Source organism: Setaria italica, chromosome II (assembly GCF_000263155.2).
Source record: "Setaria italica strain Yugu1 chromosome II, Setaria_italica_v2.0, whole genome shotgun sequence".
Taxonomy (NCBI): Eukaryota; Viridiplantae; Streptophyta; class Magnoliopsida; order Poales; family Poaceae; genus Setaria; species Setaria italica.
Window position 1 is genome coordinate 38,022,600 of NC_028451.1, and position 18,061 is coordinate 38,040,660.

Sequence of the window (18,061 nt, forward strand, 5' to 3'; positions counted from 1 at the left end):
TTTCCTCGAAAAAAAATAAAGCCCATGAGGCAACTCGTCATGGCCATCTTTTCGGGGGAGAAAAATGATCTGGTCATTGGCGGCTCGGCCCGTCCTTTTCGACGGGACGCCTCTCGTCGTCCTCCCCGAACCCCGACCGACTCCTCCCAGTGACCCAGTCCTTCCCCTTTCCTCCGACTACGCCATGGACAACGCCGCCCCGAACCCTTCCGCGGCTGCCGCGGCGGCAGGGAACGGCGTCCAAGCGTCGGGGACCGCCGGCGGGGAGCGGCCCGAGGACGCGTCGAAGCAGAACCTGGCGCAGGTGACGAGCTCGATCCAGAAGACGCTGGGCCTGCTCCACCAGCTCAACCTCACCGTCTCCTCCTTCAACTCCGCCTCCCAGCTCCCCCTTCTCCAGCGCCTGTGAGTTGTCCGACATCACCCAATTAGGTTCCGTTTCGTCATGGAAGGCTTTGGGGGTGTGCTTCTGTGTGGCCGTGAAATTCTTAGGGTTTGCGTTGCTGATTACTGTTCTTGCGCGCCGTGGCTCAGGAACGCGCTCGTGGCGGAGCTTGACACGATGCAGAAGCTCGCGGAGGGGTGCAACATCCAGGTGCCCATGGAGGTCGTCAAGTGAGCTCCTTGATTTCACATCTTCTCCACCCACCTTCCGACCCGATTTTGCTCGAATTGTACTATGGTTCTAAGTGGTTTGTGTTCTGTTAGTTTGATTGACGACGGGAAGAATCCTGACGAGTTTACAAGGGACGTGCTCAATAGCTGCATCGCCAAGAACCAGATCACCAAGGGCAAGACTGACGCTTTCAAGGTATGGTTGCATTGTATCCCCTCAATTGTTGCAGAAATCTGTTAAAATAGTCATATGCGAGCTTTTCAGCTACTTGGTAGAATTAGAATGCTAGATGCCCATTGGCATGCGACTTATACAATTGTGCACTAGGAATTAAAGGTACACAGTGGCTGATCTTGCTGTCTGACTTTCACAATGCATGCGACTTATATGACGAGTTTAGAACTTGTATCAAGACAAGGAAGATTAGACCATTCGATACCATGGTTTGTTGTAATGTACATCACTAGAACTCCCAGAGTGTTTTTTTCCCTCTTTGTGGAATCAAGTTTATGTTGCTTACTTGCTTTTGATATAAGAAGATACCATGGTTTGTGCAGAGTGAAGGGAATGTGGTTATGTGTATCTGTCTTAGATTTAAGCAGCACAGGACCTCCTTTATCTTATCTGTAGATTGACATTAGAACCACCTTTTTTGCCCTGCTGAAATTTGTTACGGTTTACAGTCTGCCATCTGCCTCCCCTCCAAGAGAAAAAGAAACCCTGTCAGTTGTTAATAGCCATTATCACTTTTTACAGTTTTACCAGCCTTTTTTCACAATTTCTATAATCTCTCTAATTAAATTTAGGTGAAACAAGCACTGAAGTTTTCTGTAGTACTGCTCATGCAGATAGCTAGTGCTGAGCTATCTTGTTTCATAAGTTTATGATTTGGATTTCCGAGTGCCTATTTGGAAGTTGGAACAGTTAGATGGAAATTCTTATGCAACACTTAGTGTATCATCTGTGCAAGGGACATAAGGCTGCAAGTCTTTGGTTGTTTAACCTTATGGTTATCAGTGTTATTACAAGCAGTTATAAAAATTGATCATAAAACTTCTCATTCTCGGAGTCGGTGATCGAATGGGTGCTGTTTTATGTGAACACTGCATTATCTTTAATTAATCAGCAGTTTATACCGCATGTTATTAAAACAATACGAATTTGCTTCATTGTAAGTTGGTTTGTTTCAGAGCCTACGGAAGCATCTCCTTGAAGAGCTTGAACAAGCTTTCCCCGAGGATGTAGAACAATACAGGGAGATACGTGCTACTTCTGCTGCTGTAAGTGGAAACACTGTTGTCCTTATCTGATATTCATATGGCATCCCAAGCCATCATGTACTTTACTGATTGTTGAGCCCTTGAGCCTAATAATAAGATTTTAGCCCAGTGTTAAGAAAACCACAGTTCTAGTTTAATTAAAGGATGAGATGAACCAATACATACACCTTTAACTATATACCTATTTAAAAGCTGTTGTTGATGCTTATTGTTTAAGTTTACGGACGCCAAAATTCTCTTTGTATTTAACTTCTATTTTGTAAATTTACATGTTCAGGCTTGTTCCCTGTGAGTTCAAATGATTGATAGTATGGATAGGCTAGGTGATACCTAGCGCTTATTCATGGCTAGTTTTTGGTGTAAGCAGGCTAGGCAGCAAGGTTGTTCCTAGTGCCTAGGCACACCAACTACGAGGACTGGGCACCTTCTAGAATAGTGTTGTTAGATATTCAAGAGACAACTAAGGGGCATAATTCCTTTTGAACTGTACAGCTTTAAGATTAGGTTAGCACTATCAACTGTTCTTGATTTTCTCTGCATCTTATTTGTAATGAGCTGCCTGTGCCAAGTTCTGGCTAGTACTGCACAGTTCCTGTCCAGGTAGAGCTTTTTCTTTATCGTGAAATGTTCGCAAACTCCTAACTCAGCCAGACAGGTGGTACAGAGCTGTTATTTAGCAATTTGTAATATAAGAACGGTGAAAAATGATTGGTTTCTGTGAGAAATATGTAGGTTTCACAAAATCCTGCTGCTTGCTACGGTTTCCAGAAAAAATTTGGGCAGAGTTTTCTCAAACATTGGTAGTGGTAACGTGTGCAAATGTGCCTCAGTTATTGCATTAATTTTGTAATTTCCCATTTTTATGCAGGAGGCAAAGCGGTTGGCTCAGTCCCAGAGCAGTTTGCCTAATGGAGATGTCAAAGTGAAAGCTGAGCACTGAGAGCAGGATACAGCTACAGAGGGCAAGTTTGTTGTTGCTTGTTTAGTTTGGGCCTTTGGGAATGGCTTTGTTAACCAGAAACATGCATGTCTTTCTATGCACTCACCCTTCATATGATTGATCAGTGAATCTGTACATATTTTCATAACATGTGTGGCTCAATATATTCAACTTAACCAATAACTGAAATCAATTACATGCTGCTGCATTATCATAGCTAGCTCATTAGGTGCTCAGCTAGCCCAAGAAATTGTGAAACAGGACAGTGCATTAGCTATGTTTTGCCCTATTTTTGTTTCTCTCAAGGTTTTTAAGCTTTAACTACCATCTAGGGTTGGGGTGTGCCTCATACTTTCTTAGTCTCACAATATAATGTGATTGACAATAGAATAATGTTTTCAGTTCATTTCTTCATGGACCTATGGGTACTGCTTTGTACTCCATTCACATGCTAATCCAGTTGGCGGCTGCCCCTAGATTCATTCTGTGATGTAGTCTATGCCCTATAAACTGCATAGGGTTGATTTCCTTTTGGTGCTTGTTTGAATTTTTCTCTCCTGAATAACGTAACGAAAAAGTGGTTGGCATTATGCTTAGATAGGGGGTTGATTTCCCTTTTGAAGTTTTGTTTTTCGTCAACTTGGCTTGCATACTGTATCATGGTTTATTTGGCATTTAGGTTGCAGAGTTATCTTCTCATAACTTATCATCTTCGTTACTCTTCAACGTATCACCAAAACAAAAACTTAAGCTAGATGATATGATGGTAAGCTGCCATTGAATGACTTAAGAAACTTGGGAGGGAAAAAGAATATGATATTGTGTGTACGAGACTGATCCACCACTTGCAAAATTTATAATTGTCACTGTTTGGCTGAAGTAAGCTTGATATGGACATCTTCGGCGAATATATATAATCTATATATAAACTTATCAAAGATGCAGAGGATCTTTAAGACGTATGAATGACTCGTGAGCAACCGTATGACCTGGCTATTGGTTTGCTCTGAAAGATATTCAGAGTACATCCGAATATGGATAGCTGAGATCATTTTCTTCTCTTTTCTTTCTTCTTCTAATAAGATTGTTCTACTACTCTGACTTGATTGTTCCGAACTCTAAGGTGCTGGAGCTTTTAACTAATGAACAATTCCTGGCCAATAAACTTTAGGGCCGTATGTCAAAAATTAGTAAGTAACTATTCATCACTAACCAAGTCGAAGATGTAATTGTTTCCACTTCTGAATGAGGACATTTTGTAGCAACTGTTTGATGCCTTGCTAAATTGTTGCGTAATACTCCCTGGATTCCAAACAGCTTCTGAATTACTGTATGTACAGTTTCTGCATAGCCGTACCATACCATGTGCTCTTTTCTTGTGTGCTCTGTAACCTGTTTGGCGTCGACACCTATTGCCAATTGACTCTTCATGGGCTAGTCAAACTAATTGCGTGTTTAAGGCTCTGATGGGAATGTGTGGAGCATCATCTGAACAATAATTTGGTCTTCTATACATGGTAGCTCTACCAAGGTATAATACCATGCCACTGAAGTAAGTGATAAGGCGGCCACGTGTACATCTGATGACGCCACAAACCTTTCACTCGATCAACAGGCTGTACAAGTGGCTCCATTTGTCACCGGATTAGGAATTTGATACCACTAATCCGGATTAAATTAAATTATTTCCCCGGCCTGGCGTGGCCTTTCCCTTCTCCGATGGGGCCTTTACCTTTGACAGGGACGCGTCGCTTAGAATACGTGGGTCATGAGTTGTCACGTTGAGTGGAACCCATATCGGTTAGATGGAAGCAACGCTAACCACCTTCACGATAACACGACAAGCGCCTGTGATATTCTGGAGCCATGGGCGTGATCGCCTCTCACACTCGTCGTCGCCAATTTTTTTTTTTTTTGAGACCCTGACTGAAAATTCTTCTAGGCCCCTGCTGGGCGGTGCTATCACGAACAGAGCTCGGTTTATAGTATCTAGGATTCTATATCGTCACCAGTGCGGTACAGTGACATGTCATTATATGCCGTGGGGCCCGCGCGGCAGCAGCTGAGCGCGAGAGAGAGAGACCTCGCCGAATAAAACAGCTTGAATCCGACGGGTCGCGTTGCGTGTGCATCCGGATAAACAGTGGGTGATTTGGTCTTATGTTAGTTACTGGGGGGTAACTTGCATTCGTCGAGGGCGTAATCCTGTCGGAGGCGTCAGAATTGGGTCTGACTCGTTGTCGCGGAGGCGAAATCGGCATCAGTGACAAACAAAAACATGTACTTTTTACCACGTTTGCGTTGGTCGCTGTCAGGATAGAAGCTTAAATTAGCTACGGCGGAGTGTGAAACTCCAGTCCCTTCTATACCTAGGATAAGTCTTCGTAGAAACTGCTAGAACTAGGATAAGCCAAGGATCAAAGGTCTCGGTGTCCAGCATCATGTATTGACTTCATTTGAATTTGAGTCCTAAAAATAGTTTGATGATGATCCAGCATGAAGCTGGTAGAGTGATGCATCGGCCAGCATGCATGATTTACTTAGCTTAACATCAGTGCACTCGCTCGACGCGACGACCTCATCGAATCACACAAGCTTATTCAAGTACAATCACGCAAGCCCCATGAGGATTTGTTGTACGAGGACGATGAGCGCATGCCCCATTTGATCATTTGTTCAAAACAGATAAGGAAGTGATCTGATGAATTCCACTCCACGAAAAATTACATAAATTATCAGCACTGAGAAATTATATTCCGGGCAACTCAAAGTTTTGATATTATCGAAGGATTTCTTTTGATAAACCCATCTGTATCACGAACAATATGGTTTAGCGATTTTTTCGAAGAACAGCTACTACGCCCATTCAGACTCTTACCTTTCGTTCCTTCCAGTTGTACCTTCCTTTGCCGTCGTCAACTGGAGTGCGATCCAGACTAGACTCACTAAACTACACTAGAGATCTCGCATCAAATTTATATTGTTATGATATGCATTCCGGCTTGACCTAAACAACGCGCCTTATCATCTTCTATTCTTCTGCATAAAAGAATGGCTGCATGCATGTTACCTGTGTGATCTGTGCCACCCTGTACCCTCCCGTACTGTACTGAGCCTTGCTGTTCGATTCCCTTCCCCTCCTCTCCTGCTCGATTAAGAATCTCGATCCACGTCGGCGTCTTTTCGCAACCTGTACTTTCATGTTCATGTTCTGGTTCTCTCTACTCTACTAGCTGTTCGTCATCTTTGGGACTTGGGAGAAAGAAACAACGAAATAAAGAACGAGATAGCAGCCCACTGAACATGGCAAATCAACTGGCTCGCATGTGACCTTCTCTCTATAAGTTGGTTTGATCTTTCTCTACATGTTCCTGGATTACATGATCTGGTGGTACCGACAACAGTGGGGCGGGGAAAAGAGAAAAACTCGTTTGCATGATGACGGGGAGAAGAAGAAACTGCCTGGACAGAACTGGACTTTGATCTACCGATGAAGCTATGTACACCGTCGCTCTTGGGTCTGATCGATCATCTCTACGGACTCGACCTTACGTGCTCTGGACCGACCGAGCGATCCGCTTGTGATCGTTGCATGATCCGACGACAAAGCAAGTAGTTGTTGCTCACTCACTCAGGGACTCGAATTCCCACCATTGCGAGCTGCTGCAGGTCTGCTCCGTCGACGACGGCCAGCAGCTCGAGTGGAACTGGAACGGCTGGTGCTCCGGCGGGCCCGACGACGTGAACCCGGCGGCCGGCTGTTGCGGCGACGGCCGGAAGAGGGCCCCGGCGTCGTCGTCCGTGAAGTGCGCGAACTTGCCGCCGTCGGCGCCATCGGACGAGTAAAGCCCCGCCCCGGCGTCCGCGAACTCTTCCTTCATGCCGCCGACGCCCGAGCGCACGTCTTCCCCGGCGACGGCGCCGGCATTGCCGCCGTACTTCCCCCGCGGCTCCTGCATCATCTCGGCTAGCTTCTCCAGCTGCAAGCGTGAACCAAGAGATCGTTATGTATGACGTATGAGCGATGAATTGCATGCTTGGGACAATGAACAAGGACTTATTTAGCAGCGCCGTGATCATCCGGCCGGCGCACGAGAGATGTAGCCAAGACCAAGATCAGCAACCAACCTGCTTGAGCAGCGCGTGCTTCTCCTTCTTGAGCGACTCGTAGCTGCAGAGGAGCGCGTCGTAGTCGTCGCGGAGCGCGGAGTACTCGCGCTCGAGCTGCTTGGACTTCCAACGCGCGCGCTTGTTCTGGAACCAGATGGCAACCTGGCGCGGCTGCAGGCCGAGCTCCCGCGCCAGCTGCAGCTTCTGGCGCGGCTCCAGCTTGGTCTGCGTCGCGAACATGGACTCGAGCGACTTGATCTGCTCCTCGCTGAAGCGCTTCTTGTTCTTGTCCAGCCCGCCGCCGCCCTTGCCGCCCTTCCCTCCGCCGCCGCCCACCTCCATCATCCACTCCGGCCCGTCGTCCTCGCCCTCCATGGCTAGCTGTAGAGCTAGGCTAGCTAGTTCCCCTAGCTCGCTGAAGCAGCTGCCTTCCCTGCTGGAGAAGAGGAGGAAACGGGGGGAGCCGGATCGCAGGCGAGAAGCAAGCTGGCGAGAGCCGGGCGATCGACTAGTTTAATCGGCGTGATGGCAACGGCGCGGCCAATGGAGCGCGGTGGCGTGCGGGCGCGGCCTGTCCCTCTCCCTCGCCCCCCGCGTCTCTGTAGCCCGGGAGCCCCGCTGCGGCCGCGTCGCTGTCGCGGGCCGGGCAGGGGGGCACAGAATTCGCTCCCGATCCCTATCTCTCGTCTCTCTCTCCCTTCTCTCCAGCCAGCGCCAGCGCGCGCGGGGGGTAGTAGGAGAGACCCTGCAAGCCGGTGGCGGCCACGTATATATCGGCATCGGCGCGGCGATTTTTTACCAGCGCGCGCGAGTGGTGGCGTGGTGGAAGCTTGTTACGGCGCCGCGCCACCTTGGCAGCGGCGCGACCCGATTGGTGCGGTGCGGTGCGGATGCCGGAGGGAGTAGGGAGGCTACGCGCGGCGCGGGCGGGGGACGGGGATAACGTTAACAAATTGCCGGCGTGGCGTCGCGTTTCTGCGCCGCGCGCTCCGGGTCCGTTGCGTCGCGTGCGCGTGGCTGGTTGGTTAGGTGGGAAAATGGGCAGGGGCTCGAGGGGGAGGGACGTGTCGGGTGGGCAGTGGCGTCGCCGTCTCCGTGCCAGCCTAGCTACCTCTCTACCTGCCGCGCCGCCGAGCCGATCGAGCCTCTCGGGGCGCGCGCGGTTCCGTGATGGTGGTGGCGCGGCGGCGGCGGCGGCTGGCGTCGCACGTCGTGGCTGGCGTGTGTGACTGCGTGGGGGCATGGCGGCGGCGGTTAACGACACGGTTAGAGCGCGGTGCCGTTTTGCTACGCTGGATTTGGCCGGGCCCGGCGGGAGCTGCGCCGTGTGACGCTGTGCGCGTGGTGTGCTCGATCACGCGACCGCGGGTGGCTACCAGCCTACCAGGCAGGCTCGTTCGATTCGGCGGGCGCTCGCTAGCTGCTGTTTCGTTCTCCCTCCGAAACCGAAGTCTTCGCTTCGTCGCTGCTCGATCAGGACAGGGCGCGGCGGAGTTAATCGCTTGCCGCAAACGTGCAAAGAGCGTCAACCTTGCCAACTTCCGTGGCAACAACAATCTCCCGCGTACATTTTGGACTCGATCGGCACCAAAAGTATCACACGGCACATATCACGCAATTTACCAACAGTATGATACGCGGTACGACCACAGCGCCCATGACTCACGTACTCACGCTGATGCGCGCAAAACGTTTCGGTTTAGCCTCACCACCTGTGCCGGGACGAGGAAACTGACAGGCGAGGGTAGGAAAGCAGGCGGCGCGGCCGGATCGGGAGACGGGGAGAGCCAGCCAGGCAGCGATCAACGCTATCGGCTCTCCTGCACATGTCACCCAGGTGTCCTCCTTTCCCCGGGCCGCTGGCGCGTTCCGTTTGGGCCGTGTGATCGCCCGGCGGGAAAGTTTGACGCACGCACAGCCCTGCTGGCGCTTTGGAGTCCACTAACCCGCCTAAACTACTGCTGAATGCTGATGGCTGGCTCTTGTGTGGTTGAAGGTTGATGCCTTCCCGGTTGCTATCTTATCAGGTCCCAGAATTTCGTGCCTTGATAAGTTACCCGTCGTTGACTGGCAAGGCCTGTCGCCTTTCTTGCAATCGACTGAATGCATAGAAAATTCCGTTCAGGTGCGACGTGAGAGTTTTTCCTGTTCATGTGTGCGGGTCTGGATTTTATTCCATTCAGAGGCGCAGCATCTCCTTTAATGCGGGGGTTTGGTTTACATTTGCTAAATATGGCTTAGGATGTACGTTTGAGCATGGCTTTAATTGTGCGCGCGAGACGGATTTTGTTCGAACACTGTACCCGTACCTGCACGCGCCGGTGATGACCAGCTCAGCTCAGCTCGTCCCAACCAAACCTATCCAAATCCATCGCCGAGCAGATAGAGCTCGGTCCGGAACCGATCGAGGCGAACAAGAACCTACCCGGCATTAATGCCGCCACGACGGTGGGACTGTTCATGGACCCTCCCGCAACAGCAACGGCAACGCCGATGGATGGATCGATCGCCATCGGCGCGCGCTGGTGTGCGGTGCGCTGCGGTGATACCACGCGCGGCATGGGGGCGGCGGACGAGAGGCGAGGAATCGGCCACGGCCAGCGGCAGCACGTACGCCTCGGCTGCTCGGCAGCATGGCCCCCCTCCCTGGAGCTGGACGCTGGAGACTGGAGCGCGGAATCGACAAGGGCCACCGGTGCGCATACACGTACACGCATCTCGATCCCGTCACCTGTCGGCGTCAACAGTGCCCGGATTTGGCCTCCGCTGGCCGCCCGCCCGGCCCCGCGCCTTTCTTCCGCTCCACCCACCTCTCCCTCCCCGATTGGCCGCGCACCCATGCCGCGACGCTACAGTGCTTGGTGCCTGCAGCTGGCTCCCGGAGTTGCGTGTGAGGTTGCGCTACGCCGCCGCCGGCATCTAGCCGCTAGCTAGCTGACTAGCTACGTCCATCGCGTGGTGCCTCTACGTGTCACTGGGAGTGGGCCCTGCTCTCCATGCTGCCGTAGCCCGTAGGAGCACTGTACTGCTGTAGCTACCGAATAACCTGTCCCGGATCTGACAGGCTTCTTTACCGAGCTGCTGTACTGTATGGCTTGCTGCCTTGCTCGATCCATTCGTCATACACTGCAACTGCAAGTACCAGTACAGGTTTTTTGCACGTTCAATTGGCGAGGTTAAATCTTCAGCTGGTAAATTAGAATGGCTGCTACTGTATCTCTGCGTGGGGGAGATCGAGCTTGTTTTGTTTGGGGTGGACGGACGTCCTGAATCCTGATCCTTCCCGACAGGCGCGGATATTGGTTTCTTCGACCAGGACAAGCCCGGGGGTGAACAGCAACAGTCAACCGCGGGCTCCGCTCCGCACCGACGGATCGACGGAGACAATCGCTGGCTGGTTGACTCGTCCGCGATCTCCTCTCGAGAGGATTGTCACAGTACTATGCCTGTTCATGCGAAATCCGAAACCTCCATGGCCAACGCTGGCCAACCTAGGATCTTTGAGTCGTCGAAACTGATGACTCCAGCAGACCAGCAGAGCGTCAAGATCGATCAACGGGCATGGAGCTAGCTTTTATTTGCTTTGCTCCGAGGATTAAAGTGCTCCTAGTTACGAACAGGATAAGGAGGAAAGGAGCTAGTACTGCTCGTACGAAGCCAAGTGTTTTCTGGTAGCTCGCTCGTCATGATCGGTCACTGTTCCTCGACACACGATCCATTACCTGATGGCAACCGGATGGAGACATAGTATGGATTCAAGACGAAGCTATGACACCATTTTAAGGGAAGCGCTGCCGAAGAGACGACGACGAAGGAATAGATTTTTCGTTGAAGGATTTTGAGAAGAAACTCGTATAAGTGCATTCAGAGGAACGGGTGTCAACGTAAGAACGAGATCCTCTTAACTTTGAGGTCTTTACTTTTGAGTCACTGCCATGTAGGCTCAATGTAACTGGACTGAACCAGCCAACCAGGCCGACGCAATGCTGTTACGCGCAACGTCCAGAGACAGGATGGGCCGGACATGCGTATACGGGCTATGGCCTCTGGGCCGTACGCTTTTTCATTTGCGCACGTTGTCTGATCTTTGATGAGAGATGCCGATGGCCTGATGAGGCACCGAAGCCGAGCGGAGACGAACCGCTCAGCATTACCCAAAATGCAGACATGACCGTGTATGTGACTGGCCTGCGCCTGCCACGAGCTTTTTTTTTTGTTGTTGTTGTTGAAAGTAGCCTGCCACTAGACCTGAGCGGCGCGGACGCAGGCACCAGGCAGGACAGGACCAGGCAGGACAGGACCAATCAGCTGATGTGAGTCTAGCTAGTACTCCTACCAAACATGTGCTCGGACATCCTACCAATCAGCTTATGCTAATTCGAGGTTTGGATGCTAACTAGAAGGATTAAATATAAGCTAATTATAAAACTAATTGTATAGATGGAGTCTAATTCGCGAGACGAATCTATTAAAGCTAATTAATCCATCATTAGCAAATGGTTACTGTAGCACCACATTATCAAATCATGGACTAATTAGGCTTAATAGATTCATCTCATGAATTAGACTCCATATGCGCAATTAGTTTTATAATTAGACTATGTTTAATACTCCTAATTAGTATCCAAACATTCGATGTGATACGTGCTAAAGTTTAGCAGGGTCACCCCCTTCGATTGTGCCTCCCCCGATATTCCCGTCCGGAGGTTGCATACCCCTGCGGTGGTTTCTAGATGCCGTTGGATTGGAAACCGGCGGAGATCTCCCGAGAAAGTTAAACGGAGAATAAAAAAGAGAGACGAGATTATGAAGTAGAGTTCCCTAATTGCCGGTGTTACCTTTTCTACCGCTCTCCCATCGCGCGTCTCTCTCTCTCTCTTCCCCAGAAATCCTCTCTCCTCTCAAATCATCTCTCGCCTCTCACTCTAGCGATGCAACTGACGCCCGCAGGACAACCAAAGACGGAGGTCATCCCCATCTACCCTGACACCGTGGAGGCAAGATCCGATCCGGCGCTCGCGTCGGCGGGGCATCGATAGGGATTTGATGCCTCCTTCATGGAGGAAAGGGCCTCCCCGGACGTCCCTGCCGTCGAGGAGGTGCCCACAGACATCCCCGCCTCCGCGTGGCCGGATCCAGGTGATAGCATCCCCTGGTGGCCGTGACACGATCCGTGAGGGAGGAGAGCACCGTGTTCCATGGATCCCAGCAGCGCACAAAGATCCTGACGGTGAGCCAGCGACATCATGAAGCCCGATACGCCGCCGCCGCCCTTCGACCTTTGGCCTTCCATATCGCCCTCTGCGATGAGTTTCTATCCTCAGTGAGCACCCCATGGATTCTCTAACCTCTCATATCTTCTTCCACTTTGGTCCGGAGGCGATGGATCCATGGAGGCATAGGCATCCTTCCCCAACATTGCTTGTTGATGGGGAACGACGATGGTGACGGCGACAGGATCTGTGAAGGTCCATGGAGGATGCTCCAAGATGCTTGAGGATCTGTGAAGGTCCATGGAGGATGCTCCAAGATGCTTGAGGATGCACACGGGTGAATTGATCTTTTTATGATTTCGGTTTGTCGTTGTAACTTGCAGTTGTTTGATGTGTTTATGAACATTCTTGATGATGCAAGACATTTCTTTAATTTTTGGGATGGATTTTTAGAATTGGGACTGTGCATGCGCATGCATTTTTTTTAAAAAAATATCAATTAGAATTTTAAAGATTTTTACGTAAATTTGTTAATTGTTTAAAGAAAATGGACGAAGGAAAAATACCCTCAAAAAATGATGAAAAGAATGAAATGATTTTTAGCAATGTAAAGAAATTGTTACTTTGTGTGGTAAATTGTTGTGAAATACTTATGATACTCCCTCCGTATAGGAAAAGGTTGCTCATTTGCGTAAAGGATGTTGCCGAGCGCTTGCATGCGTGATTTGGGACGGCTTTACCCCTGCCGCTTTGCACGCCGCATCGCCCGTTTATCGCTCATTTAATCACCACGTACTAATAATAGCGCAGCCTCGCTTCGCATGCCGCACCGCCCGCTCGCCTCCCTTCGTCCTCAACCACTCGTCTATCCTGGTCTGGCCGCTTCCTTGCCGGCGCTACGCTCGCTGCTTCCTCGCCTACGCCGTGCTCGCCGCTTCCTCGCCGACGCCACGCTCGCCGCTTCGTCGCTCCATGGATGCAGCGGCGGACTCTGTGACGTCGGAGGAGTTAGCGCCGATGAACTCCATGGAGATAACGATGGAGGATAACCTCGAGCAGTAACCCATGATCGTTGCTGGCGCCGTGAAGATAACTTCGGAGTCCTTCGTGCCATACTCCTTGCTGCCGGAGTCCAAGCCTCCTCTCTGTGTTCGCTACGGCACGACCCATGATGACAACGACGATGAAGGCTGCCGCCTAGCTCGCCACCTCGCTAGCAGATGTGCCCATTGCGGTCTTGTTCACCGTGACTACGATCTCGTAGCAAGGATAATGGATGACATGGAAAAATTTAATTGCGAGATCTATATTCCTGATGTCAACAAGCTTCAAATGGATGGCTACACCATACTTGTGCCTGAGAACGTTTTGTAGAAGTTGGAGGAGCATAGGAAGATGAAGCAAGATGCAAAAAAAAATAGTAAGGTTACATGTCCCATTCATTCAAGCTAATATGCATTTGTTTCTACTAATTTGCAAGGATAATGGTTTCATGCAGGAAGACTAGCAATGGCTTCAGCTAGTAAGGACGCTTCACAAGAGATTTGCAATGGCAGTCGATCTTCTTTCTCTAGTTTTTCTTTTTGATGTGAGGAATCTTGAACTTGTTGCATCCTTTAACCAGCATGGCTTCCTTCAAAACACAGAAAAATTTTATTTGCTTTGTATGGACAATACTCTATGAAAGCCTACAAAACATGTGTTGAACAAATCAATCAATGGGTAAATTAGTTGTTCAAAAAACAATGAAACAAGTGAATAATTGATCCATTTACCTGTTGTACTCCTGGAACTAGATCTTCTACTATTTTTGCATTCTTCTTTTATTTAATAGATTGAATAGCTTGAAAAAACCTCAAGTCTAGAATGTTGAAATCCGAAGAATTGTGTGGTTGACAAATTAGACGAATGTCAAATCCTTGTTGCTTAGCAGCCTCACAAAAAACCGGATCATTCACAGGTAAATGGGAAGGTGCATTATCTTGTTGTATGAAAATTGGTTTATTCACATTTTCTCTTGGCCATTTGGCTCAGATGGCACGCAATACTTTGTTTACCATGAAATCTCTAATCACATCTCTTGTGATTGAAGTTATGGGGCTTGATAACTTGGGCTCCACGAAGACGATTCTGACTTCTTCTTACAGCATTTCCATAAGTGATCAATGGAAAGCAACCAATTTTCCCATTAAAAATACACTCCCCATCTCTAAATCTCGGCCGAGCACAAACACACAAAAACATGAGCCTAGTGATGTAATTCCTGTTCTTACAAGTGCGATGGGGCTCATCTTCCTCGGGTAGCAAGTAATATTTCTCAGATTTTTTAGAGAGATAAAACCATTTTTCATCGATAAACACAAAGTCAAAAAACCCCTTAAATCTTGGATCACGAAGCAAACCCTTCTCAATCATGTCAACACACCACTTTAACCGAGACTTTTTATTAGCATCTGTGAGGTATGGGTTGATGCTACTAGAGTGGCGCCTAAGAAATTTTTTTTCAAATACCTTTGTATCTTCCATTTGCTCATGTTAAATTTGCTACACACATCTTTTGTGGTAATTCTTTCCTTGAGAGGAATGTTGCTGTTCCAAATCAACAAGGATTGCCTCACGGCCACATCTACCCTTCTTTCGACTAGCAACCACAACCGAAATGCTATGAGCAAGTGGTATTTTACCTCGCTTCCACAAGCACTGAACTGACCGAATGTGTAGTCCAAAATTATCAGCAACAATTCTCGTATCTTTCTTGCCTAGTTTGTCATTCTTGCTTCTAGGCAACAAAGCTTGATAAACTTGTTTTGTGACTTCTTCTATCATGTCTTTCCTTCGCTGGTTGACTTGAACAGAAGCCTCAACAGCATGTTCTAGTTGTAAAAAAATAAACACACTAAATCCAATGATTTTGATTACGAGCAAAGTTCACTTTAAAAAAGCAAGGGAGGTTTATCTTACCAGCAAGATTTTGTACAAAATCAAAATCAACTGCACCATATTCGTCCAGTGGCAAGTTCAAATCAAATCCTATCAAAAAAAAAAAGAAGCATTGAACTAGTAAGAAATGAACTGACCGTGTGACACATGAAACTAATAAGAAATGCGCGCAACAGACGAAGGCAAACGCAAATAACGCTCAGCCAGCGCGCGCCATGCAACCACACAATGCCATGCAAACGCACAAGCGCAATAGACAGAGGCAAACGCTAAAATCGACCTCAAGTCTCGGGAGTTGCTGCGCTAACCAATCAAGCTGGGTGAGGTTGTTATCTATGAAGGACCCGCAATCATATTTAATAGGGGTAGATAGGGAAAACTCTACCCTAATTAGTCACTCTTGGTATGCTAAATGCTATCCTAAACGACTTTCTTTACCAGAGGCAGTATAAAACAAAATAGGTTGGAAGGACAATTTTTTAATGCGCATGCTAATGTTTACGTGGAACAGTGGAAGTACCATGGTCCTGCTCAGTCTGAGAAGCCAAAATTCATCAACTCCTCTACTAACTTAATCTCTTCCACGCGTCAGCCAGGAGAAGATGCCCTCCCGGGCACATACCCTCCGAATTGCCTCGTCCGCTTACAAAAACCTTTTTCATCTTGTGGCCTCCGAATTGCCCTCCACGCGTCAGCCATGATCCTGTGGCCTCCTTCGTCGAACATATCAACCTTTTTCATCTTGTGACAAGCAAAAACCTGCATTGCGAAACTCAAGAAATACAAACCGGAAACAAGAGAAGCACACCGTCTCACAGGAGTTAAGCAATGTGAAGCAACAGGATCGACACTGTCAAACACGGTACCTACTTCAGGCTTCGGTTCAACATGGCGATAATAAAAGTAAAAAAGTAAAATATAAGTTTAAGAGGCGGTCCAGACAAGCTGATTTCAGGGTAACAGTACACACGGACCCGGTACTGGATACATGAAAGAGACTGAAAACAGCAGCTCGCAGCAAGTTTACTTTTCTTCTGGAGGTTCTGCTTCCCTTAGTTCTCGATCACCCAGCCCCAGATGCAGAAACTGTCAACAGCCTCCTGGGTGATATTAGGGCAATCTGACAAATTCACTCTCATAAGCACGGGTAAAGATGATGCGGCTAAGATATGCAGAATCCTGTTCGTGATCAAGGGGCATCTTCTCCAATTCGAGGACAGCTTCCTAGAGTAAGAGACTCAAGTCTCTTGGCATCCTGCACCAGGGCTCTTAGTGACGCCTCAGTGATGGACAGGCTCCCTCGATACGGAGGGACTTTAAGTTTCTGCATTGCTTAGCAACCTGTGAAAGACCATCGTCACTGATTGAAGACTGTAGCATCACAAGATTTTCTAATGCAGGGCAGTTTGAAGCAATGGTCCATGCAGCTTTGTTCGTGAGAGATAAGCAGTTGACGAGACAAACCAACTTCTGGTTACAGCATGCACTGGTTACAAAACGAATAGCACTATCAGTGAGCTGAGGAGCCCCAGCAAAAACTCGAGGCCCGTGCCAAAGATCAAGATCAGTCACCACATCCCTTGTGTGTATGCCAACAACAGCTGCCACAAGCTTGGCATCATCAACATCAGACAGGTGCAAGCAACGGGGAACAGCTTGATGAACATTAAGGGCCCCCAAAAGTCTGGTCGCTGAGAGACCAATATGTCAGCCCATCTCCAACAGACAGAGGCGCATGATTGCCGATCTTTACGGTTCTCCAAATGTCTGAATATTTCAGCTATTCAAGCTTCTGGTAGCGTGTTTATCAAATCCTGCGGAAGAACTCTTGACTGATACACGGATGAACCTAGTCATACCTTCTGACAAGAGAAAAGCAGTTCCAAGACAGCTTGATTGCTTCATTTCTCCCACCCTACAAAAAAATAGATAAGATTTGGAGCCATGAAGAAATAATGAAAATGAACATGAACCGAGTTGGAAACAATTCTATAAAATGTAAATAACTCATCCAAACTAAGTAACTAAATCTATTTGTACTGCAATATATTTCTTTACTAATACCAATGATCATGAAAGATAACTAAAAGAACTCCTGCCTATGCACAAGGAAAATTCCAACCCCTAGAATACCGTTTAACAATCCTAAGAAGGTATTTTATTTGCACAAGTAGCATGTAACATTACTGCAAATATATAGATTTAAATTTCTGAGTGCTAGTTACTATCCAAATACAACTATGGACATCATAAGTTGTGCTTTACAAGCATATTTTTATGATAAGCAGAATTAACTTGACAATATTGTGGATGATGATCTATCAATGTTATTTTCAATTGCCTGGTATAGAAGTTTGTGTACATATAGTGATCAAAGTTTGGAAACTTCAATTGTGTGACTCCATCTTGTAGTTGTAGTGATACATAATGTGAACATTACATTTCAAGAAACAAATTGGGAATTTATATTTTATTATCAAATTAACAAAACTGTAATCTAAGGCAAATTTGCTGCTTTTGATCATGAATCTTTGACAGGCAACCTCTTTGTGAAAGGAGCTAGGCAGGAGGCAAGGTGCATAGTGGTGGATCCAGGATTTTGGAGTTGGATATTCTCAAGCCAAAAAGGAAAGTATTCTATCTAAAGATAAGGAAAGTTCACAATAGCATGCCAGTTATGCTGTTTCCCTGAGGAATTAGGGGTTTGTCACCTCCTGGCTTCTGGCTGTTTCACTGGGGCTTGCCTGGTGCCCACTTGCTGCCGCTTGCCGCGCACCTACCTTGTGCCCTTGCTGGCCTGCTAGCTGCCAAATTGGGGAATGGATAGTGGCCAACCAAGGATTAAGCATAAGACTGAAGCTTGAGAGAAAATCTTCTCTCAATCTTGGAAGTGACAATCAGACCAGTTTTGAGCCAAACAGCTGTTCCTTCAAGTCTGGAAAATGATTTCGTTTGTGTAACA

At 48.1% G+C, this 18,061-nt stretch overlaps 2 protein-coding genes across 2 annotated transcripts; one reads left to right on the forward strand and one right to left on the reverse strand.

Moving 5' to 3' along the window:
• Positions 1-74: 74 nt before the first annotated feature.
• LOC101759003 (mediator of RNA polymerase II transcription subunit 10b) lies at positions 75-3,032 on the forward strand. Its single transcript, XM_004957375.2, has 5 exons — positions 75-405; positions 535-615; positions 709-811; positions 1,807-1,896; positions 2,765-3,032. Exons 1-5 carry the CDS (start codon positions 185-187, stop codon positions 2,834-2,836), a joined length of 567 nt encoding a protein of 188 aa, XP_004957432.1. The 5' UTR covers positions 75-184; the 3' UTR covers positions 2,837-3,032.
• A 3,102-nt stretch (positions 3,033-6,134) lies between these two features.
• On the reverse strand, positions 6,135-7,682 carry LOC101759400 (homeobox-leucine zipper protein HOX6). The gene is made up of 2 exons (XM_004957376.3): positions 6,965-7,682; positions 6,135-6,816 (listed from the first exon to the last, which is right to left on the reverse strand). The coding sequence occupies exons 1-2, from the start codon at positions 7,319-7,321 to the stop codon at positions 6,460-6,462; spliced, it is 714 nt and encodes a 237-aa protein (XP_004957433.1). The 5' UTR covers positions 7,322-7,682; the 3' UTR covers positions 6,135-6,459.
• Between the last annotated feature and the right edge of the window lie 10,379 nt (positions 7,683-18,061).

What these genes read in the sequence shown, in the direction of transcription:
- LOC101759400 (XM_004957376.3), bottom strand. Translation starts at nt 7,321, where the DNA reads ATGGAGGGCGAGGACGACGGGCCGGAGTGGATGATGGAGGTGGGCGGC. An exon ending in AGCACGCGCTGCTCAAGCAG is followed by an intron (nt 6,817 to 6,964) that starts GTTGGTTGCTGA and finishes TCACGCTTGCAG; the next exon opens with CTGGAGAAGCTAGCCGAGAT.
- LOC101759003 (XM_004957375.2), top strand. Translation starts at nt 185, where the DNA reads ATGGACAACGCCGCCCCGAACCCTTCCGCGGCTGCCGCGGCGGCAGGG. An exon ending in CTCCCCCTTCTCCAGCGCCT is followed by an intron (nt 406 to 534) that starts GTGAGTTGTCCG and finishes GCCGTGGCTCAG; the next exon opens with GAACGCGCTCGTGGCGGAGC. An exon ending in GTGCCCATGGAGGTCGTCAA is followed by an intron (nt 616 to 708) that starts GTGAGCTCCTTG and finishes GTGTTCTGTTAG; the next exon opens with TTTGATTGACGACGGGAAGA.